Genomic DNA, 23921 nt, shown 5'->3' on the forward strand with positions numbered 1-23921 from the left:
CGAACTGGGTTCCCAATTTTTTACTGTTAGCTCAGGTTCTCCTCTTCCTCAATCCTTCCTTCCTTCGTAAGCTTCCTTACGAAGGAAGGATTCAATCCTTCCATTCTTGAATCTCATCTCTTAGATTTTCGCACTCATCTCCACCATCCCTTCTCTCTCTGAACTTCAATCTGCCCTATCCCTCTGCTGTTCTTCAGCAGCGGGCTTGGATGACATTCATTATGAGATGCATCGCCGTCTCCCTCCTTACACATCTCGGTAGTTACTGAGTCTGTATAACCAGGTCAGGGAATCGTCGTCAGTCCTCGAGGACTGGCTTGATGCCGTTGTACTTCCTATTTGGAAACAGGGGTCTCTCGGGACATCTCCTAAGGCCTTCCGCCCTATTTCCCTCACGAGTTGTCTGCAAATTCTTTGAGCGTATGGTAAATGTTCGTCTGATGTGGTTCGTGGAACACCATCACCACCTCTCTCTCCTCAATTTTGTTATCGCAAGTGCCGCAGCACGACTGATGTCCTGGTGAACTTGGAGGTCAATTTTCGTACTGCTTTTCCTGCGAAGACCTCCGTTGTTGCTGTCCTTTTTGACCTGGAAAAGACTTATGACACCACCTGGAGATACCATATTCTGTATCAACTTCGTTTTTTGGCCTTTGTGGTAATCTCCCTCTCTTCCTCCAAAGCTTCCTTTAGTCAGGCCTGGTGCCCCACTCTGCCTCTTTTCAGCAATACGAAGGTGTGCCCCAAGGTAGTTGTTACGAATCCATGTATTTGATTCTAACATTCATCATGATAAATATGTGTCAATTATTTTCTTTCCTCAGTTATTTAAATAAACATTGTATCCAGTTATGTTTAATTTAAATGTAGCATGCTGTAGTGTGCCTGTATTGAATGTTTGTTAATGCTATTGCATTTTTATTCCTGTGGGGGGAGACCGTAGCGTCTCATGGGGGGATAACCATATTTGGGATTTTCCAGTAATGCGTGCAGTGTATCCAGCTAGCGTCACTGATTCACCCCTGTAAATATTCCTGCTTATTGATTGTACTTAATTTCTTATTTACACCTTTAGTAATGTTATATACATACAAGTTAAATTATGTTTCTTAGTATTACTCTCTAATAGCAGAGTATCTAGAGGTTATTGTGGGTTTTTTAGTTGGTAATTTGTGGACGCCATGCCATGCATGCTCGAGCAACGCAGTCGCGTGGGTGGAACTGGCTGGTGTGGACATGTTGTGGAGTTAAGTCTGTGTCCCTCTTGTTGTTCAGTAACATTAGTTGATTTCCTGGTTAGACGTTATGTGCATTACCCATCTATCCATTTAAGTTGTAATATATTGATTAGTGTTTGTATAAGGATATTGTGTTTTATTCTGATGCATTAATATTTCTGGCTGCCTGTATTTCCGTTTATATATTTGTATGTTCTTGTTACCCTTACTTAAAGTATGTTGCTTTGTTAAATAAGCAGTGGCTTCATTATTTTCCCTAGACACTTAAGTAGGCAAGGCCGTATTATCATATTTTCTAACCACTGCAACAGAGGAGCCATACCCAGAGGTCAAGGGACGTAACAGTAGTGTTCTGAGCACTACTATTTTTCTGGTTGCCCTCAATTGTCTTCTTTCCTCCTTTCTTTCTGGCGTCTTCTCCACTTTTTATGTCGACGATCTTACTCTTTGCTGTTGAGGTGATAATTCGCCTCTCCTTAAACGGCAGCTTCAACTTGCAGTTGATGCCGTGTCGTCTTGGGCCACCGCTCATATCTTCAAGTTCTCTGCAACTAAGACTTGTGCTATGACTTTTACTCGGAAGCATGTCGATCTTCGTCCCTCTTTGTCGCTTTATGGTCATCCCCTTGTGTATCAAGATTCCGCGAAGCTTTTAGGGTTAATCTTCGACACTCATTTGTTTCGGTCGCTCCATATCTCTTACCTCACAGTGTAATGCTCTAAGGCCCTTAACCTACTTAAGGTTTTGTCCCATATTTCTTGGGAAGCAGATAGGCGCACGCTCCTTTCTTTGCATTCCTCTCTCGTACTGTCTAAACTCGATTATGGTCGCCCTGCATACTCTTCTGCTTCTCCTCCTACTCTTCGCCATCTTGATCCTTTGCACCATACTGGGTTGCGCCTCAGCTGTGGTGCCTTTCGTTTGACTCCTACCCTCAGCTTGTGCGTTGACACTGGCTTCCTGTCTCCAGGACCGCCAAGATTGCTACGATCTTCACTACCTTGCGCGGTCTTTACAACACCTTCACTCTCGCCTGTGTCGTGCTTTGACTTTTCCCCCTCCTGCAGTTCCTGTTCCCCTTCACTACCTCCCTGTTTCTGTCCGGTTGTCTCGCCTGCAACATTCTCTTTCGGTTAGTATTACTAAAATTTCTCCTTGTGTTGTTCCGTCCTTACCCCCGTGGAGGGTCCCCCGTTCCTCAATATTGCAAATCCCTGACCCACATCACTAAAGCTTTTGCCCCTCCTACAGTCCTGAAACGCCTTTTCCCTTGAACACTTTTCTTCACATTCCCCTCCGTTTCCATCTTCACCAATGGGTCCAAGTCTGCAGACGGTGTACGCTACTGTTGTTTTTCCTGACCACACTTTGTCGCCTGCCTCCGGAGATTAGCATCTTCACGGCAGATCTTTATGCAATTCTCTATGCTCTTCGTCTCCTGCTTTTTTTGCTGTCAATCCTCCTTTGTGGGTACAGTTGACTCTCAGTGCCCTCATGGCTCGAGTCCTTTAAATCCAGTCCATCAGCTGGTAGTTGAGATTCAACATTGGCTGTTTCTTATTAGTAGATTTAAATCTACTTATCAGTAGATTTTAGACAGTGGAGTTTTGCTGGGTTCCCAGCCCTATTGTTCTCTTTAAATGAGCGTGCAAACGCTGCCGCTAAGTAAGCTATCCGGACTTGTCCCATCTCCCATAAAGGTATTCCGTATTCCAACTTTTACCCAGTTATTCATTCCTCCATTCTTACCTGTTGGCAGGGTTGTTGGTCTTCTGTTACTGGTAACAAACTGCGTTCACTTAAAGAGTAATGTCCCTGTGGCCTTCCTCCTACCATCGTAACCGGTGGCGAGAAACGGCTCTGGCAAGGTTGTATATTGGCCATATGCACTTAACTCACGGACACTTAATGGAGCGCCGCCCTGCTCCTTATTGTCCTAACTGCATTGTTTCCCTTACAGTTGTGCATATCCTTGTTCAATGTCCTGACTTCCAGGACGAGCGTGTCTTGCTTTCCGACCGTTCCCCGCGGTCACTTGTCCTTCGATAGAATTCTTGGTGAATCTGATACTTTTTTATATCGTTCGCCTTATGCGTTTCTGTTCACATATTGGCATCCTCAGTGATATTTAGCGCCTTCTGATTACCCTGCACATATGATGGTTTTACATAGCCTTCCTGGCTTGGTGCCTTCTTTGATAATTACTTACTTCATCAGAGACGGCACCACTCCCGTCCTAGGTAAGTCCACTACGGGCTCACCATAGCCCGTGCTACTTGCCCCGCTCCTGTGCCAGGTAAGTTACAGGCTCACCATAGCCCGTGCTACTTGCCCCGCTCCTGTGCCAGGTAAGTTACAGGCTCACCATAGCCCGTGCTACTTGGAACCTGTTCCGAGTAGCTGAATCTATAACAACAACAACTTACTTCATCGGAAGACCTATTACTATTTTGAAGGTAGGCTCCTCCCACGGTGGGGAACAAGTGTGGTTTTGGTGCGGATGATCGCCTCTATCAAGAATCATGATTTTTAATTGTAGTCTTTAGGACTTCTCCCGCTCTGGCAGCCCAAGAGTTGCCATTGTTTTGGCAAAGTCCAACCACCAAGGCCTATTGTATTGGGACTGGATGAGGGGGAAACTTATCTAACTGATAATCGCAGCTGCTCTTTGATACATTCTTTCTTTGAGAGGAGCAAACCGTTTCCAGTTTGTTTCAATTCTGGTCCACATGGGGGGGCTCCCAGGGCTATTTTGTGCTACTTCGAGCTTTTCCCCACTTGTGATTGGCTTAAGAGTGCAGTTGCTTCATAGTAGATTACTGATCTAAATGCCTGTACGAAGGACTTGCAGATTGGCTCCTCCAACGAGGGAGGTTAGCGACCCGAGGATTGGCAACACACGAGCATAAGATATGCTAGTGAAAGAGGAGAGATGGCAGACTTTGTATCTCGCCTCGGGAAAAGAAACGATTGCGGTGCTTCAAATTGAGGTCTTCCAAACATTTGTAGTTTATACACGTGCAGAAGGTAGGGTGGGCGTCAAAGCAATTGAGGCAGTGAGCCTGTAAAGAAGAGCACTCTTAGTGACCAGAGTGACCCCTCATGGGGCATACACTGCAATTGTGCATTTGAGGGTACCATGCTCAAATTTCCAGCACTTATTGCAAAGTCTAGGAGAGGGAATGTACTCCTAAGTGGAGCATCTGGCTCCAACAAGAATTATAGCAGGTGGAAAGGTTTAACTATCAAAAGTGATCTTCACAATGTGTAGAAGCTGATGACCATGAGGGGGGTCGAGTGAACATAACCTGTAGGACTGAATGACCTTGGGCTTCAAGGATTTGTTTAATATCCTCATGGCAGTCTTTCAGGTCCCTAACACCAGTCGCAACATGGTGCAGTAGGATAACTGCCAACACTGGCATTTAACCGGGCATTTTTGGAGGCCCCTAAATGGGGTGGGGGGGGGGGGTCTTCTCAATGCTGGACAATATGGCTAAGCAGGTAGATGCATCCTGAGGAGCAGCAGCAATGACACTTGTACCAATACAGGTGGGGTTAAAAGTAAGCGGCATCCATCTAATCAACGAGATGTTAATGAAGGAAGAAATCTTCAGGACGTATAGAATCCAGATGGTTGAGATTAAAGTATTTAGTCCATGTAGCTGGACCAAATAAGGTGTGGAACGTATTAGCACTGGAAGGAATCTTACGAGTGCGTCTTGAAAAGGGGGGGGGTGTTAGCGTCAAACACCCCCAATGAAAGAGAGGGGGGGGGGGGTAAAAGGCGCAGTTGTCACAATGAGAGAAGTAGCCACTCCAGATGATCACCACTGGGGGCTTGGGGCTCATCCCTACCACAGGAGGGGGGGTAGTCAGGAGGGACAAAGGAGTAACTTTGTCTGGCCCCATTGTCGTGAGGGCTACAGAGCCTGGTCTTCCAACAGTCCGACTCGGGGATTGGGGGTGCACCTGGTCGCCCACCCACGAGCCACCCACCCAAGGATCATTCAGCAGCAGGAGAAACTAGTATGTAATAATTACATTCCATGGTGGGTATGGGGGCTTATTCGTGAGTCACAATTAGAAGATAGGATACCTGACAAGACAGACCACCACCCCCCTGCCCCACCCCCAGGGGTGCATCATGAGTATACGCCCTGCAATCACCACCTTAAGAACATCAGTCCGTCGAGATCAGTAAGGAAGGCGAGGATTGGCAACCGTCCCCTCACTCACAGGCAATGCGATGTCATAGTTGCCAGAATACGCCTGGGATATAGACGTATCTGGCAGCTTTCTCAAAACCCAAATGTCGAGTACACAATGTGTCAACTTTGTGAAAGAGAAAACATGCACTCTTGAACATTATATTGTAGAATGTCCCATATTGTCTGACTTTCGCCCTCCTGGGCTGAGGTATGCTGAACTCTAACTACTATACGAGTACTGGAACACTTGATATATTGGACTTGTACCCTAGATTAACCATGTAATGTAACTATATAACCCGAGCTTGTAAAAGCATCTTAATCACCTTCAGTGGTTAAGTTCTTAATTGCACACTAGTTTCTCTTGTCAGCTATCTCACACTGTCAGGGTAAAAGACAAACGTGTGTATGTATGTGTGTGTGTGTGTGTGTGTGTGTGTGTGTGTGTGTGTGTGTTGTGTGTGTGTGTATGTATGTATGTATGTATGTATGTATGTATGTATGTATGTATGTATGTGTATGTATAAAGTAAAGCTGATCAGAATTGCATTTCACCATTATAAATTCACATTAATGCATTCATAAATCTATATATATGTATTTACGTATGTAGCTGAGCCTAACATTTTAAAAGCACTACGATCACCTTCTGTGGTTGTTCAATAAATCTCTGAACTGTATGTTTGACAAATCTCTCACCCTGTCCATGGAGGACAGAAGAAAATTATATATGCTAGTTAGCATTGTAAATGTGTGGCCACGTCTGGTAGAAAATAATAATAAATAAATAATAATAATAATAATAATAATAATAATAATAATAATAATAAAAACCTCACAATGGATACCATAGTTCTATGGGTGAGTGCCTCCCCGACCACCCGGCGTAAAAATAGATGTCCGAAAGAATAATCTTTCGACTCGGTGGGAAAGAATTAGAAGAGGGGTGGGGAGGTTGGGAAGGAAAAATGAAACTTAAGAGGAAATAGCAACCAGCACAATTAGTGAAGACGGCAGCAGGAGCACAAGGCTTCAAAAGTATTTAGCATCACAGCTCGGCAGCCGCCCACTAAGCCTCCTCATGACAACAGGCTGGAAAGAGGGGGGAGGGGGAGCACCACACTAGAAACATACCTATTTGATATTCCAAGAGTGCGACTTAAACTAAAACTGCTCTGCAAATCTTGGGACCCAGAATGTGGAATGACTTTCGCAATCATGTCAAATTGAAGAGAAAAATTAAGTATTACCTAATAAACTATGTAACCTACCTTACCTCCTAAATGTCAAACTATTATTTAACAATATTGATTATTGACCAACTTTTTTTTTAACTGCCGATATCCGCCATGTATAAACTAATTAAATTGTAGTCTATAGTTAAAATTACTTTTGCTGTTTAAATTTTTTGTTCTATTCATTATTACTATTTTTTTCTTTTTGTCATTCAATTTATGCTTTGATCTCTTCGTTTTAAGTTTTAGTCTGTTTCCCACACATTGCCCGAAACTGTGCATATTGGTCTCTTTTAGGCATAGTATGTACAAGCATTAAAAATCCAACATTGTAACATCTTTATTCAGGTAAAAGTGCATACATACATAGATTAGATAGAACAGAAAAAAATAGTTTAAAAAAGGTACACACATTTCCTGTCCAGCCTAGCCCCATTACCAGTTTTGCACGGCTCAGGCAGGAGCGAGGGATACCACTTACCGGGCCTGCAAAGGCGGCAAATGCTTGTCGATGCACTTAAGGGCGTTGTCCCAATCAGTGCTCCTCTTTTAAAACAGTCCTATGGTATTGTACACTCTCACGCCGGTTCAAAGTCTTCTCCATCTTGCACCATCCCAGACTCAAACCTTCCTCTGAAAGCAGCTCCCTCACCGGAAACCCTGCCAGTTGGTGGTCCAATGATCCTAAATGACAACCTAGGTTGATCTCCTTCACAAGTACAACACCCAGAGCAGGCATGAGGTGGGGGGGAAGGGGCCCCAAGCCATCCCCAGCAGCTCCAGGCGGCCACAAACTTGCACCTTTATGTAGCAAATAATCAACTTTTGTATTGAAATACTTACACCACTATACTTAGTTGCTAATAGAGTATGAAGAAAACAGACTTTCTAGGTTATTAACAAGGAAAATTTATGATCCCTTTATTCTTACACGACTAGTGTACAAGTGTGCTAACATTCACAAAACCATTAAAGATAATTCACATATTCATCTTGGCAATCACTTCCATCTTGTCGAGAGCAGCAGTGAAGGCGTCAAAAGCCGCAGCAACATGCGACTCGAGGCCAGTCCAACTTCACGCCGCCGCCTCACTACTGCTCTCACCAAAGGCATGGTCGAAGAACTTTATGACCGGTTTTCTAGTGGGATCGAACAACGACACGAAGAGCAGCACACCACCGAGTAGGAAGCCAGCCACACAAACAATCAGGGGGATGAGTAAATTAACACATCAGCAAAGCTACATTGCTTAAAATGTTCTTACACTAAAATGGTAATAATTATATCAAAAGTGTGGACGATAGTCACTTTGAACTGTTTTATAAGATATATATGAGCATGGCAGTAGTTTAAGGCGGTGTGTAAACAATAGGAACACATTTAGCCTGGGAAAGGGTGAGCGGGATTTATTGTAAAACATCCAAACGTACTTCACTTTTGCAGTTTCTAGAATCTAGATCACACTAATCTGTGCATTATACATAGGGTGTATGATTTTGTAGTTAAATTAAAAATTTGTACAGAGTTGCCAATAGTGTACAGCATTTCGGCCAAACCTAAAAAGATTACTTGATAAGTTACCAAAATATTATTCCTCAAACGTAACTAGAAATTTAACAATTTGAACTCTTGATAATGCGAAGTAGACTACTACTTTTAGACATCATAGCTTTAAGTGAACTATCCAAGTGACAATGTTTAAGTGACCACGATAAAGTCAAAACATGCCCGAAAAACATGCCTAAATTTCTTGCCCGAAACGCTATTCGTATTAGTAGCTTTAGGAATTTTATGCACAAGCTTTCTATATATCCTACATTATGATTGTAACATGTATGTACTTTTTCCTGAATAAAAAACATTTAATTTAAAACGTATGAACACGCTGGCTTCCTGTCCCGACAATGAATTATTATTATTAGTAGTAGTAAAGGCAAAGTATGGGTGTTATTTGATACACAAGACTGATTCGACGAAGCTAGTTTCCCCCTTAGTTTAAAAATATATATATTGTTAGGCTAGGATGTATTCACTTAGGTTGCATTAGTATGTTGGTCCAGGTTTTGCTTATTAAACCACAATTGGGAGGCAATTCCACAATATTGGATTCTTTAATTTTTGTTTTGGATAAGTTACGAAATTTCAGGTGCTTTGAGTGACTAGTTCCATTTCACCCCTTTAAGTAGCATTTCAGTTTGTAATTAAAAACTTTTAAAGTAAACTGCAGAAACGTTATTGATCTTAAAGACAGCTATTTATACCCACTCTTAATAAAGAGCAAAGTTCTAATTTTTCAGAGTGCATCAATTAAATAGCCTATGAAGTTATACTATTACAAGCTTGGTTCTGCTCAACCCTTTACGATGCCTTAACCCTATTCTTCTACAATACTGTGTAGGCTCTAACAGCTCTGAGTAGCTATTAGAGAGTAGGCTCTAGCAATCATCGTTAATGTCATCTGCAGTTTATTCATTCCTACAAACATTGTTGGCAGACAAACTAAAGCATAATTGAAGCCTTTCACAGCCTAAATGGAATGAAGATTCCATCACTTACACTAATATAGACCACCAAAGGTCAACGGTATAAAATTGCAAATTTATACAAATTTTTAAGGAAAATTATCAAATTTTAACAAATTAAAAATCTACCAACAATTTTTGTACCCGTGTAGACGGTCAGTACTTTAAATGACTGTACATTGATAATCAAATTACCAGAAAATTTTAACCTTCAATCACTGTGGCACAAATTGCTTCGCAATAACTTGCGATCCTCGTCTCCAATCTTTCAGAACTTCTGCTTTATATAATTTTTTATCTGCTTGTTATAGCAAGGGAAGATTTTAATGCTTTAACTTATTCAATATACTGTACTGACCAGCCACAAATTGCAGGGCATTGATGCTCTGCTTCATTTACATTAATTATCCTGCGGGAGTCAAGATTTAAAGCTGACTGCCTAATATAAAAGCTTAGCTTGGAATGTTACAAAATCTGCGTATTTACCAGATATTTCTAAAATAATTTAACTTGGAAACTAGGTTATAATTAAACCTAGAAACAAACTTTAATACGAGTTTCTCAGAGCCGAACAGTTAAAAAAACTGCTTACCTGTAGACGACGTTGCCGACTGTGGAGTCTGATCTAGCCAAGGGGACGTCTGTCCGCAACCTTTCCAACTCTACCTTCGTCTTGTTTGCTCCGTGCTCGTCAAGAGGAACACCCATACCCTAGGCAACCCCAATCACCATTAGTAGTACACTGAAAAAAATATTACCTTTTGAAGTTACAGCTCAAACTAATCTGCACACAAGTTATTCAGGTATTTTGAATCTTATTAAACCCCTGTATATTCTTTACAGGTTTTAAATAAAAATCATTAATTATTATTTCAGGGCAACACCTGGTGGGTTTGATGCTCCCTGGATACTAGTCTGGGAGATGTTGAAATGAAAATTAAGAACTAATGCAGACTAACGTCCGCATTTTCAGCCACATACTAAGAATTATAAATTGAGTAATTGCTGCGCAGAATAAAGGGTTTCGAATCTCCTTGGTATGGGTATCACACAAATATAACCCATAATAATGACAGACATTGCAGCCAAATTAGCTTTTAACAAGATCATGTTGAATTAGACCTAGGTATCCCCATCTCGTCAAAACTATATTGTTCCAAACACACTGATCTGATTGGGGAGAAATTCCCGACTCCCAATGACCTGAAAGCACCAGTATAAAAAGCTTTGATTTGTTCAGATCTGAAACCTATGTTTATGGGCAGCACAAAACGTCCAGACTGTGCTATATTGGTTGCCAGGATCAGGTTAAGTTACCGTTACCTGTGGCAGTCATGACGGGATAACCACGCGTCCTTCTGGTCCATACTGCTCAGGGTTGCTAAAATGTTCTATCTGCGGTTGGCTAGCCGCTCCCTGCCACGTCCTTACCGGGCGTGTAAAATGGTGCCGATTCCTAAGATTTTTAGGCAAGGAAACATTCCCCCCCCCCCCCACCTCACACTATTGCCCCATTATGATGTCTTCTACGATAGTGCGGCCGTTTCATTAGATCGTAAACGGCCGAATTTCTCAAGCTATCAGGATCGACGAGAGGTAGAAGGCGTTCATTCCTGTGGATGGATGCGCTGAAAACCTGGCGATCCTAGATCTTCTGGCTGAGGTCCAAGTGCTGAAACATCCTGTGCACCTTGACATTGAGAAGGCTTTCGACAGCGTCCCTCATGCAGCCATCGATCGGCCCATGGAGCGCAAGGAAATCATAGCCCGACATAATATAATCCCTAAGGGATGGCGCCTCGACAGTCTTAACCAGTCAAAAGGAGAAATCTAAGGTAATCCCTGTGACTAGGGGAGTCAAACAGGGATTGTCCCTTGTCTTTTCAATTTGGCGATTGATGAGGTAGTTGCCAATACGTAGAAACTGGGCCTGGGGATTCGTCTGGGGGAGTAAAAGGTGTCAGTACTAGCATTTGCAGACGAGCTGGTCGTGGCGGCGGAGACGCTGGCCGGCCTTCAGGTATTGATGTTGTGATACATTGAGTGGCGCTGTCTTGAGGGTCAACGCAGGAAACTGCCGATCACCGAGCCTACAGATTGATGGCAAATGCAAGAAATGGTATCTCTTTGCAAACGAGGTTCCATGTCGAGGGCGCAGCCATGGACTATTTGTATTACTGACGAGTACAAGTACCTTGGTATTCTCGTTGGTGACGGTGGCAGGGGCATCATTGGTTCTTCTTCTTGTTGATAGTAGGTGCAGTTTGCATGAAGGGTTTGTTCTCCTGATGACTGCACCAGTACTGATGTTGTTGGACGCGTTTATGTTGAAGATGATCGGAGCTACCAAGGTGCTTGTTGCGTTGTGCTGTAGATAGAGGAACGGTGATTAAAACAGAGGTGTGTGTTGTAGGGAGACTTGCCGCACCGTAGGGCGGTGTGTTGTGTTTATGGCGTCAGCTGATCCTTTTTTTGGTGCTGCGACGAGGCAGTTTTCTGTGTTTAGCTGTTGGTGGCGCCAGGTATAAATGTGGCGCGGGTCAGATGTGACCCAATTTGTTGGTCGACTGCAGATATTTAGCCAGTGCTTTGACTATTTGGTATTTTTCATGTAACGAGCGGTCACCAACCTAATATATGCTCGATGGTGAAGGGTATTTTAAGTGCGATAAAGACTTGTTTGAAATTTACTCTGGCACTATGATGTCGGAAGCAGTGAAGGAGATAGTGTTCGACTGTTTCAGGCACCTGACAGTGAGTACAGAGTTCATTGATGTCTGTTCTGTACTTAGAGCTGTGTGCTGCTAGTTTGGTGTGTCCCAGCCTTAATCTGGTCATCGTTACATCAATTTCTCTGCTTTTATATCGGACATGTTTCCAAGTTTCCCATTTCTTTTTAATGGACCCATAGTGCAGAGTTCACTGAGGAGGGTCTTATTATCACGCAGGCCCCCCTCAAACCTCCGAGGTTATATGTGCTGAAAAACCACCTCGTTCCTAAACCACCACCGTATTATTCTGGGCGTGGTGTACAAAACTGAGCTAGCGAGAATCGACCGGAGGATGAGGCAAGCTATCCGTAGTTGGCTCCGTTCACTTCACGACAATAATAGGCTTCCATCAGTCTCGGGAGAATATGGAGTTGCACTCTGGTGTCGGCCTGGTCTGGCGTTGCCTCACCAGGGGGCAAAACCATGGAAGGTTGATTCGGGGGAGAAGCTATTACCCAGGCAGCAGGTCCCCACCCTCTCCACGGCGCTGAAAGTCTTCAATGGAAAGACATGCGCCAATACGATTGGTTCCAACGCCGTCGCAGGAACCGAGAGTTCCAGGGTTAGGTTAGGTTCTGTAGGTTAGGTTTTTCACCCTTGAAGTTGGTGAAAAAGGCCACAAGGACCTCCGACCCCGGAGACCGCCGTAAACGTGGCCGGAGAAGAACCACCCCATCAAGGGTATGAACGACCCCAGCCTCCTGAAGCAGAGCCTGGGCCGCACAACCCTCGGGAGGTGGACGTCCCGGTCCCGCACCTACGTGTTCCAGATAAAGATCGTCACAGCCCTCTTTCACCCGAGGCCTGCCTCTTTCAAGACCAAGAAGTGATAATTATTAAATATTTATATTATAATAATAATTATAATGGCTCCATTCACTGCACCACAATACAATAATATACAGGATAAGATACCCATTAGGTCGAGCCTTGAAGTGCGAACAGTAGAAGAGAAGTCGGCAAGAGGAAATGCTGAAGTTGTAAAGAAAGTGCCAGGGCTTGATCCAGCTGTGTGTCTTAAGTCTATGCTGAAACAACCCCACAACTGGCAAGGCTTCAAGGGTCAGGAAGAGCGGCAGTGGCGGTGCTTCAGCTTCATTCCAGGTGGTGACAGTGCCTTATGGTGGTGTCTTTCTTTACCTATTTCTTTCTTCGTGTTATTTGATGTTTATTCTTGTATTCAAGCGTAGTCCTGGGGAAAAGTTCGGCTGCCAATGTGGATTTATCGCATACCGAGAAAATCGAGTCGTCGTCAACTATTTACTTCACATTAGCTCCTAAATTACTCTAAGTGTTCTTCATACCTCGTGTTAATTAAACGGCTGGTGAGCCGGCTGAATTCAGAGATCCAAATGCTGAATTCAGGAGAATTCAGCATTCAAATACTGAATTCGGGAGATCCAAATGCAGTGTTGTCACGTTGTTAATATAATTCAGTTACTGCTGGAGAATCAATCATGGCATCTTCCGAGTCTGGGGGTGGTGAGTTTCAATGTCAACAGAGGCAGTAGAATCAGAAGACAGATGGAGGTCTGCAGGAGCAACTGATATTGGTGCCGATGCAGGTGATGTAGTCGCCAGTATAATTAGAGTAATAGGTGGTTGGTCTGGAGTGGCAGTTTGCAGAGGTAATGGAGCTGTTGCAGAGGGTGGGCGTCAGTAGACAGGAGATCTGCCAGTGCAGCCACTGCCACCGCTACGTCTGCCAGTGCAGACGTAGCGGTGGCAGTGGCTGGAGCTGTAGTTGTGAAGAGTTCCTCAGGAACATTAAAGGTTGGTAGACCATTGGAAGCATATAGTATGTTTAGAATTCGTGCGAATTCCTTGCAGTTCCTGCCTACCACCATTTCAACCAGGTGGACGAGTCCGAAGATGGTACTATGATCGATGTTGGGGAACAACTGGTGTGGTGAAGGCTGGCTTGTTGATTGGTCAGAGGCTGTGGCTGTTGCGGCCGAGTCGATGATTGGTTGGCGGACTGGGAGCTAAACCCCCCATTGGCGTGCAGGCTGTACAGATGCTCCGCCCCCGCCTGGAAGCTCAGGGAAGTTGGCGGCTCGCATGTTGATATTTGATGGTGCATGGTGAGTGGTGTTGGTCTGCCTGGCGTCGAACATCTGTATTTCTTCACGTTTTTGGGGGCACTCTGCGGCGACGGCAGTATGTTCGCCATCGCAGAGAAGGCAGTGAAGATATTCGTTCGTGCAATTTTTTGAAGTGGTGGTTCCCAGTGCACTTGCTGCACCGTTGGTCCCGAGATGTACAGTTCTTTGTGAAGTGATCGTAGCCAACACTTGTAGCATTGCCGAAGCCGTTAATAGTGTTCTTTGGTGATTACACAAATTGCAATAGCGTGATGCATCAAATGAACAAATCCACAAGGGCCGTGACGAGGATTCGAACCTGGGGGAATTTCGTAAAATCCTGGTTTGTGTCTGAGAGGCTGAAGGGTCCAGTAAGGTCATTTAACTTCTGGTTTAAATTCTTTTAATAGTGTGGTAGCTCAGTGGATAAAGGTAGCGTCTGGGATGCTCTCAGACGTAGGTTTGAATCCTCGTCACGGCCCTTGTGGATTTGTTTCTTTGGTGATCTGGGGGGGGGGGGGGGTGCTAGCGATTCCAAAGCACCGGAAGCCGTTGGTAGTAGCAAAGGTAGCTTCCTCAGGCGATGTGAAGGTGACCTTCATGGTGGAGAGGTGGCTGTCATGTATAGATTGATTGATTAAGATTAAGCCACCCAAAAGGGGGCACGGGCATGAATAGCCCTAAGTGGAGGCCCTTTGGAGTCATTACTAGTACCAATAGCTGGTACTTGGGATCTGTGGAGGGATGGGATCTTCATGGTCGCTTGCAGTTTATGACCCGCAGGAGGCTTAGTCGCCAGGTTGCAGTTTAATGTGCTAAGCGACGCTTTATATCTGAACAGAGCAACGTCGGCAGTTTGGTACCATCAGGATCGTCGTCCTTTGAGGAATTGCATTTGTCCACAGGGAATTTGCGGTGATATTCTGAGTCGTGGTATTCTTTTTTCCAGTATTTTGAGATAAATGTAAGCGTTCATGGTGTGGGCGTGGACATACTTGGGGTGCGGGTATTTGTTCTGGCTGATTAACTTTGTACATCTGTGGATCAATTGTCTGGTGTGCGCGCGTTGCCATTGAACTCGCTGGGCGGAATAAGCAGCACACAGCAAGTATTTTTTTTTCGTCGTCGGTTGCAAGGCCGTTCTTGTCTACATCGGTGGCGGCTCTGGAGAGCCTCTTGGTGTTGGTTGTGGGAGTTTCGGGTAGTCCGTTGTCTTTGGATGTGGTGTCATCGTTGACAGGGGTAGCCAGTGTGGGTGGCGTCCCTGTTACCGGACTGGTTATAGGTCCTGTTGCGGAGTCGGACACCGGGCCGGCCACAGGTGGAGGAGCTGGGAGAACGTCGCCTGGTACCGTCACCGTCTGAAGCCCATTTGCGGTGAGCAGCCTGTTGATAGTGGGGGCGTATAGGTTGACATCGTTGCCTGCCAATTTGTCCGCGAGGTGTATTAGTACTGGTAGGAGTTTGGGTGGTGGTAATTGCAGCAGCTTCCCCAGTGTTCTCGGACAAAGCTGGGAAAGACGACGTAGGCGGTTTGGCTAGCCGAGTTGAGGTGGTGCTTGCCATTTTTATTTCTTTCTGCCGGTGGAGACAGTCAGGTGAATCTGCAGTGTGCGGGCCTTTGCAGAGTAGGCAGCGTCAGTGGGAGAATGTGCAAGGCTGTGTAGTGATGCTCCTGGGCGCAGATACTGCATTTCTGCACTTGCTCGCATGCTTTACTGGTGTAGTGGGAGTACCGGTAGCACTTTAAGCATTGACAGAGCTCCATGTATCGTTCCTTGGTCATGTGGGCCGGTGGAATCTTAATTCCGGCGCACTTTAGGCCGTGTTCTTTGGCGTGGGTCACTGCAATGACCGTGGTCATTGTTTCAGTGTTCAGTTTTCCAGGTCACTTTCAGTGTGGGTCTGCGGGTGTTGGAGTTGGTGCTGATCTGGGCTACTACCATGGTCAGCGTCAAGTTCAGGGAATTTAGGCTGGTGAGTATTTCGTCGTCGCTGCGGTCGGAGATACATGTGCCGATGTGTCTGGCAAATACAGTCCTGTCCGCCAGGTAGCATCTAGGAGTGAGGGTGAGGCCGACGTCTAGCACGGTGGTCGTGGTGGAGGCGGCGAATAGTTTCTCCAGGTCATTGTCGCTGGAGAAGAGAAGGTGAACACCTTCTCTGGTCTCCACGATGTCAGCTGGCGAGACATTTCCGATGGTAGAGATCTTTTCTAAGATCTCAGCCGTCAGCCGTAGTGAGAATGAGATCCTCTGAGGCGAACCTTGACTGTGCAACATGGTGCAGGTACCATAGAGCCTCAGTCTGTGCACTCTGTGCATGCGTGGTGGACAAACACCACGGTGTTTCATGTATAGGAATGAACTTTACAGTGACAGCAGTCAAGGAAAGGTTGTTCGTTTATGCTTGTGACGTCGGTGGGTGGCAGCTTTTTCAGAAAATGGGGAGCTTACTCTCCGGACAAACACCGTCCTGGCTGCGAGGTAGTGTCATGGTGGGAGCTGCGAGGTAGTGATCATGTGTGCCGCCTCAAGAGCAGAGGGGGTGGTGGGGTCGAACAGACCCTGTAATGCTGCAGCACTGTTAAACAGCAGTTTGGGGTTCTCCGTCGTTGAGGACTACGTCTAGTGGTGCAACAGGCGTTTTAGTGGTGATCAGGTCCATGATCTCTAACCGGGTAAGGGTCCAGTCCCCTCTGAATCGCACCTTGATCCGGTAGATCATAGTACACAGGCTTAGCACCAGAGGGTTGCACTTTGCTTAAGAGGCCTCCCATCTCTTTCCGGTATAATGCAAAAGGTTAAGGATGGGGTCTGACCTAGAGTAAAGCGCTCCGAATGCGCATGACGCCCCGAATGCTAGTTTTATACTGACTCAAAGACGGTGGTCTGGGGGATGCCCGAATTTGCCTCTTCGATCCGGCTGCACAAGAACAAGCATTTCGGTAGTCTGAGTCGGCTGACCCAACGGTCAGGGCAGCAGCCCTTCTACCAACATCCCCCCTCCCTGTCTGACCCATTGTTGCTGTGAGGGGGCTTGGTGGGCGGCTACCGGAGTGTGATAGTCCATGGAACAGTCTTCTGTCCTTTTGTAACCTCATGCTCCGGCTGCTGTCTTTAATTTTGCCGGATCGCTTTTCCTTAAGTTTCGTTTTTCTCCCGCCTCTTCTCCTTTCTAATTGTCATTTCCTGCCGACCTTTTGCCTCTTGATTATTCTTTTGGACTTCTATTTTGATGACCAGGTGTTTGAGGAGGCATACTCTTGCACCCGTAGAACTGAAGTATCCGATGTCTAGAGCGAGGGGTACCCTTTTATTGTCAATCCTCTTCTCGTCACTGAACCCGATCTCGACGGACTGACGGTCCTTAAGGTGGCAGTTGTGGGGGCGTATACTCGCGACGCACCCGTGGGGGGGCCCCGGCATGATCAGTGATAGCTTCTTGTTGGGTGTCCTGCCTCTAATTCCATGGTGGAATTTTTGGAACAAGAATTCCAATTTATCCTCCATGGTGGATATGGGGGCACATTCGTGAATGAAAGTGACCTCTCGTCCTTATGTAAAATTCTGTTGTTCTACCTTCTCGGGTGGGCGACCAAACCCCCGAGTTGGACCGTGCTGGAAGACCAGGCTCTGTAGCCCCCGCTGCATTGGGCCCCACCCTTCCTCCTCTGACCCTTCTGATTACTTCCCTCGGCTCCCCTCCCTCCCTCCCTCCCTCCCTCTGTGGTTGGGTCGAGCCCCAAGCCCCCAGTGGTGACAACCTCGTCCCCTGGCACGGCTGTCTAGTTGTGACTACTGCACCTTTTAACCCCCTCTCTGGGGGTTCTCAACGCTGTCCTCGCCATGGCCGTGCTCACTTAATTCCTTCCCTATTTATGCCTTTCAAGCCTTGTTTGGTCCCACTTTGTGGGCCAGAAACTTTTATCTCCTCCCTCTTGATTCTATGCCTCCTGACGATTTATCCCTCCATGGGCACCTTGTTGATTCAGTAGATACCTCTTGCCTTCAACCCCACTCGTCTCGGTACACGTGTCGTTGTTGCTGCTCCTCAGGATGCAGCCTTCCACTTGGCCACCTTATCCTGCCTTGGCAAGACCCCTGTTCAGGTCTCCAAGAACGCTCGATTGAATGCCATTGTTGGCACTAAGATATTCGGCATGTCCTCTAAGCCCAAGGCCATTCTGTCCTCCAGGTGACTAGTTTACTCGTCCCCCTCGTGGTCGTGGTCGTCACCATCATCCCCTTCGGGTTGTGAAGATTACCTTTGATGGTAGGACCCTTCCATCTCTGTCATTCTTGCTGGTACCAGGTGCTCCGTCCAGGAGTACATTACCTCTCCTCGGCTCTGTAATAAGTCCTGGAGGTTTGGGCATGGAGCCCTCCGCTGCTCCAGTACTTTGTCCGGGGACGAAGGTCACCAAGTCTGAGTGCACTTCTCCCAGGCTCGCTGCCTCAATTTCGGCGAGACCCACCCTACCTTCTCCCGCTCGTGTATACATTACAAGTTTGAGGCAGCCGTCCTCAACCTGAAGCACCGGAAACGTTTGTCTTTTCCTGAGGCGAGGAGCCAAGTTCGCTGTCTTCCCGCCTTATGCTAACATCTCTCATGCTCACGTGTTGCGCTCTTCCTCCTCTCGTCCTTCCCGCCTTCCTCAATCTCGCAACCGTTTCCAGGCCTTAGACCCCGACTCTCCCACCGCTGCTTCCTTTGCGTTCTGTCCTGGAGGGTCCCCCTCCTGTGTCTGGGGTTCCCCTTTCTTCCCAGTCTGTCGTGTCTCCAGTGTCTTCTTCCTCGTCTCCCTCCAATCCTCCTTCCCTTCCTTCTGTCTCTTAGCTCTCCACGTCGCCTGTCAGTGCGGATTGATGTTCATTGCTCTCCCAACGGCAGTCTTGTTTGCTCTCATTCTGCTTCTGTTGAGACGCTAGAATCTGTTGCCCAGTACATTATTGTTGGATGCCTGTCAGTCAGACACGTAAGCCTTGCTCCTCTCCTTCCTCCCTGGCAGGTAAGAAGGCTTCGCTTTCTTCCTCGCCCCCTATCTCTGACACTCGCTCCATCACCTGTTTCGGTGGTTCTGCCCCCCCCCCCTGTTCCTGCTATGGTGATCTCTTTGGCCCCCCCACTTTGCTCTGTTGCTGCCCTTGCTGAGGTGCAATCCCTGGTTTCTGCCTCTCCTGCTGCTGTCCTTGACCCTCGGTTTCCCCCCCCCTCTTCCTCCTTCAGACCCTGCTCGTCCACCCCTGGTCAGTCCTCCAGCTCCCTTCCCTCCTTTACTCAGTTTACCCATGCCCCACTAACCGTAACTTTGCTGACCCTGATCCAGCGCTTCTTTAATGTCCCGTGTTCCCTTTCACCTTTGTTTCTTCGTTGTTTTCTGTTGCTGTCCTTTTTGTCGATGTCTATTCTTCAGTGGAACATTCATGGTTATTACACCAATTTCCTTTAAGGGATAACTCAACCAATTTCAAACTCAGTCAAAATATACACGTGTATTTACATCCAAGTTTTCAAACCTCGACCCACTTATCGAAACTAACCACAAAATCAATTCGAAAATCAACTCCCACGTCGATCAAATGCAACGAACATAACTACACAAAATGCAACAAGCACTTCCATAACACCACACATTGCTAAAAACCTGTGTCCTCCTTAGTATAAATAAAAAATACTTCACCCTATATAACCTATCTCAGAAAATATATCCAATTATTTACCTGGCGACTGCTGGCAACCCTAAATACTAAAATGTCTATTTTACGACCTATTAATGCCCAATCTTGCTTCCTCCATCATTCCTCCTCTTTTCCTCCATCATATCTAAACATATATTTTTATCTCGCACAATCCCCAGGATGCAGCCTTTAGCAGCTTTCTGACTTCCAGATTACTATTTACTGCAAGGTGAATAGAGTGAGCGAGTGAGTGAGTGAGACGGAGACAGACAGACGGGGGGGGGGGAGGTTCCTTTTAACATACCAAGAGAATTGGTAGCATTTAGTTTAGCGACCTGACAATTTGCTTAGAAAGTTTTAAATGTATGAAGACTAATATATACCTACATATATATAAGTTTTGTGATGTACACGTTTTCTTCAGAGTGGGTTTAAATCAAATAATTGGCAGCGCGATTGAAAAATACACTATAGTATTATTTCACACCTTACAATCAGATGGAGTTGTTGGACCTGGTCAGTGTCTGCTGACCTCACATGATTCAGTTGTTGGTCGACCTCGGCGGTGTAGACATACTACTGCTCTTGCTTGTCACGCATTACAAGTTTCCCTTAGTTGTGTAACAAACTTTCCTAGTTTCCTGTGACGTTTTGTGCAACAATATTGAAAAATGGCATACGCTGTGCACGATGAATGTGTCCTTTACATTGCTGAAGTGGAAGACACAAATGAAGTGGAAGACGAAGATAAAGTGAAAGACGGAAATGTGGAAGGCAACATTCACGAACAATGTGTATGTTATGGATGCCGCAAGGACGCGAGATCGTCAGATCATGCAATGCTGTGTGCAATATGCCAACAATGGAGGTATAGACAATGTGGTACTGGAGTTTCTAGTGAAAAATACTATCGTTTACGTGAATCAAAATTTGAGGAAACAAATTTCCTCTGGTGCTGTCCTGATCGCTCTACACTTACATTGTATGAAGATAACACGTCTAGAGAGAAATTTAGCAGAAGTAGTAATAAGTACGAAGCATCCTTCACGGTAGACCTTCCGATAGAGCATGTCGCTGTTGTCCAGGACACGTCTATCCGAGACGAATTAATACCATCAACTCTGTCACAAGACGCCCCTCTCACCTGGGAGATAATACCAACAGGCACGAGGCGTGGGAAACCAAGACTACATAATAGTCACGGATATACATATACTATACGCAAGGAAACGGATTTTGCGACTTTCTGGTGGTGCAGTATTCGACAGAAGAGCAACCGTTGCTTTGCCACAGTCATCCAACATGGAAAGGATTTCAAGCAAGGAGCCAATTGTCACAATCATTTGGGTGATCCAGGTGCTCTAGCTACGACCAAGGTTACTGTAGCTGCCAAGGAGCGCTGCAAAGCAAATCTCTTAATTTCAGCAGCATCTGGGGGACAACTTTGCTTTATATATTTTAATCCCCTTACTGTACCGTGAGGCGTCCCTTGTAACTTTGCAATACCAACTGGTTTCTGAGCTAAAGCTCAAGTCCAGTCGCCGCGAGGGCAATAAAGAGAAACGAACATTTGTGGAAACTTTGGGACCGTTACGAGGAAAAGCAGATAAGCACCTCACAGTTCCTTAAGGAATGTTCACGTTTTATCCCAGGAAGTTCCTGAACTAGAATTAGAAAAAAGCAGTCTTTACAGGTTGTTATTTTACTTTAGTTGTAAATGATAGTGAATAGTAGCTATTTTTACATCGAGTATGGGGTGCATAATAAATTAGCCTCCCTCGGGGGCGCCTTGTTTCTAAACGTGATAGTCTTAAATCCTTTAATCTCAAATCTTGCTACAATGTATCTCTTAATACATGTTATGTACTCTCGCAACCCAATGTACCTTCTTGTATATAAATAGATTTCAACTGTAAGGGGATATGGTTTGCACCTTGTTATTCTAATAATGGATAAATAATTCTAATAATGTTATTCTAATAATGGAAGCGCTAATTATATGAACAAGTGCCATGTATTTATTCAGACGAGAACAACAGCGAACACAAACCAGCGCATATACGAACTGAATGGTTTGTATGTACAAACTTCTCAGTGAACGAAGTTGTTTCTAGCCCGGTATCCGAAATTGCAGTAGAAGACTTTACCAGTCCCCCCCTCGCACACTCCCACCTCAGCCAGCCAGCCAGCCTTCAACACCACTGCTCGTGCTCATCTAACGTCAAATTTGCGACAACCCAACCTAAATCAACGTTACAAACGTACAGGTATGTCTTTGCAGTAGATTTACAAGCCAAAAATCGTATATTAAGGCATTTAATTGGACGTGTGTACGAGTATCCCTTCTCCCACTAGCAAGTCTATGGTAACCCAACTTAACTCCAAATTCTGCTTTACGATTTTCACCCCTTTGTGTGTCTTTAGGAGCCGAATGCTTGGTGCTCGTTCTGGTCGCTTTCGTGGGTATTCCGTTCTCTTCCCCCCCTTTCCCCCCTAGCTGTTGCTGGGGCTCCTAGCTCCTCTGCTCTCTTGATTCGCTCTGTATGCTTCCCTTTGTCCCTTCGTTTTTCCTTCACCTCTCCATTGTTCTGCTGCTCGTATCTTTTGTGAGGAAATGGTACACGGTTTGTTCCATTCATCTCTTCTCCCCCTCCCCAACCAGGTGTCCCCCTCTCTCTTCCCGATCTTAAACACCTACTGGACGCCTTGCTGGAGCCTGTGCTGCTAGGGATTTCAATTGTCGACATACCCTTTTGGGTGATGTTCACACACCCGAGGTCGTCTTCTCGAACCTTCATCCTCTCTTCTCCCCGTCTGAATTCTGGCGAGCCCACTCATTTAGACCGACTCGCACCCTTTCCTGTATTTATCCTCTTTGCTCGTCTTCCCTTTACTTAGATTTCGAGTGGCGGGTTCTTTATGACCTCCATGGCAATGGCTATTTTCCCATCTTGTTTCCTTTTTTTTTTTCTTTTCACATTCCCCTCTCCTTCCCTAGGTGGCAGTTTGTCGAGGCTGACTGGCTCCTCTTTACCCTCCGTGCTACTATCTCCGACCTCTCCATTCTGCCTCTCCTCGCGCCCTCTTATGACACCGTCTTCGACACTGCCATCCACTTCTCCTCGCTCTTCTTCTCGGGGAACGCGGAAGTGCATTCCCCTGGTGGAATGTGGACTGTGCTCGGGCTGTCCGCTGTAAGCGTGCAGCTGGAAGACACACCGTCACCGAATCTTTTTTGTTCGGAAGGCAAGTGCAGTGACCCATAGGACCATCCATAAGGCTAAACGTGCATGTTGGATGTCATGTCTCCATCACGTCCGAAACTCCTCTACTGCTGATCTGGAAGCATATCCACAAGATAGCTGGTAAGTTCGTTCCCAATGTCTCGCTGGTCCTTCACCTCTGTAGTACTCTTGTGCAGACCCTTGCAGGTCGCGATTGAATTGGGTTCCTACTTTTCGTCTGTTAGCTCTGGTTCTCATCTCCCTCAATAATTCCTTCCTTCGTAAGTCTTTTTTAATCTTCGTCCTTTGGATTTCTGTACCCATCTAGCCTTCCCTATAATGATCCCTTCTCTCTCAGCTTCAGTCTGCCCCTCACCCTCTGCAGTTCTACGACGGCAGGTTCTGATGGCATTCGTTATGAGATGCTTCGGCATCTCCCTCCGTGCTCGTCTCAGTATTTACAGTGTTTAATTGGATCTGGGAATCGTCCGTCAGTCCCGAGGATTGGCCGATGCTGTTGTCCTCCCTGTTCGGAACCAAGGGCTCTCGAGTCATTCCCCATGGACTTCCACCCCTATTAGCTCATGAGTTGTCTGAACGTATGGCCTGATGTGGTTCTAAGAGCACTATCACCACCTCTAAGGTTCTCAATTTGGTTTTCGGAAATGCCTCGGCACAACAGATGTCCTGGTGAACTGGAGGTCTTTACAGTTCATGGCAAAAGCGGTACTGCTTTTGCCATGAAGACCTAGTTGTTGTTGTTGTTGTCGTCGTCGTCGTCGTCCTTTTTGACCTGGAAAAGGCTTGACACTACCTGGCGGTATCATTCTGTCCCAACTTCATTCTTTGGCCATCGTGGGAATCTCCCCCCTCTTCCTCCAGAGTTTCCTCTCTCTCGTCGTTCCTTTCGAGTGAGTCTTGGTACCACCACACTGCCCCTTTTGGGCAATATG

The 23921-nt window shown here is 46.0% G+C and overlaps 1 protein-coding gene across 4 annotated transcripts in view; it reads right to left on the reverse strand.

Annotated features, from left to right (window-relative positions):
- The window catches only part of LOC123758545 (uncharacterized), a 51631-nt gene that overhangs the window by 15823 nt on the left and 11887 nt on the right, over positions 1-23921 (reverse strand). The window contains exons 2-3 of one of the 4 annotated variants that reach the window (XR_011228044.1): positions 9801-9950; positions 7595-7825 (exon numbers count right to left, since the gene is read on the reverse strand). Coding sequence is in view for 2 of the 4 variants with exons in the window: in XM_069322424.1 (XP_069178525.1) it covers positions 7762-7885; positions 9801-9919 (243 nt within the window). In the remaining 2 variants the exon portion in view is untranslated. Of the gene's footprint in view, positions 1-7594; positions 7886-9800; positions 9951-23921 lie in introns of those variants that run through there. The other 3 variants (XM_069322424.1, XR_011228043.1, XM_069322425.1) reach the window with 3 other exon arrangements.

Source organism: Procambarus clarkii, chromosome 11, assembly GCF_040958095.1.
Source record: "Procambarus clarkii isolate CNS0578487 chromosome 11, FALCON_Pclarkii_2.0, whole genome shotgun sequence".
Taxonomy (NCBI): Eukaryota; Metazoa; Arthropoda; class Malacostraca; order Decapoda; family Cambaridae; genus Procambarus; species Procambarus clarkii.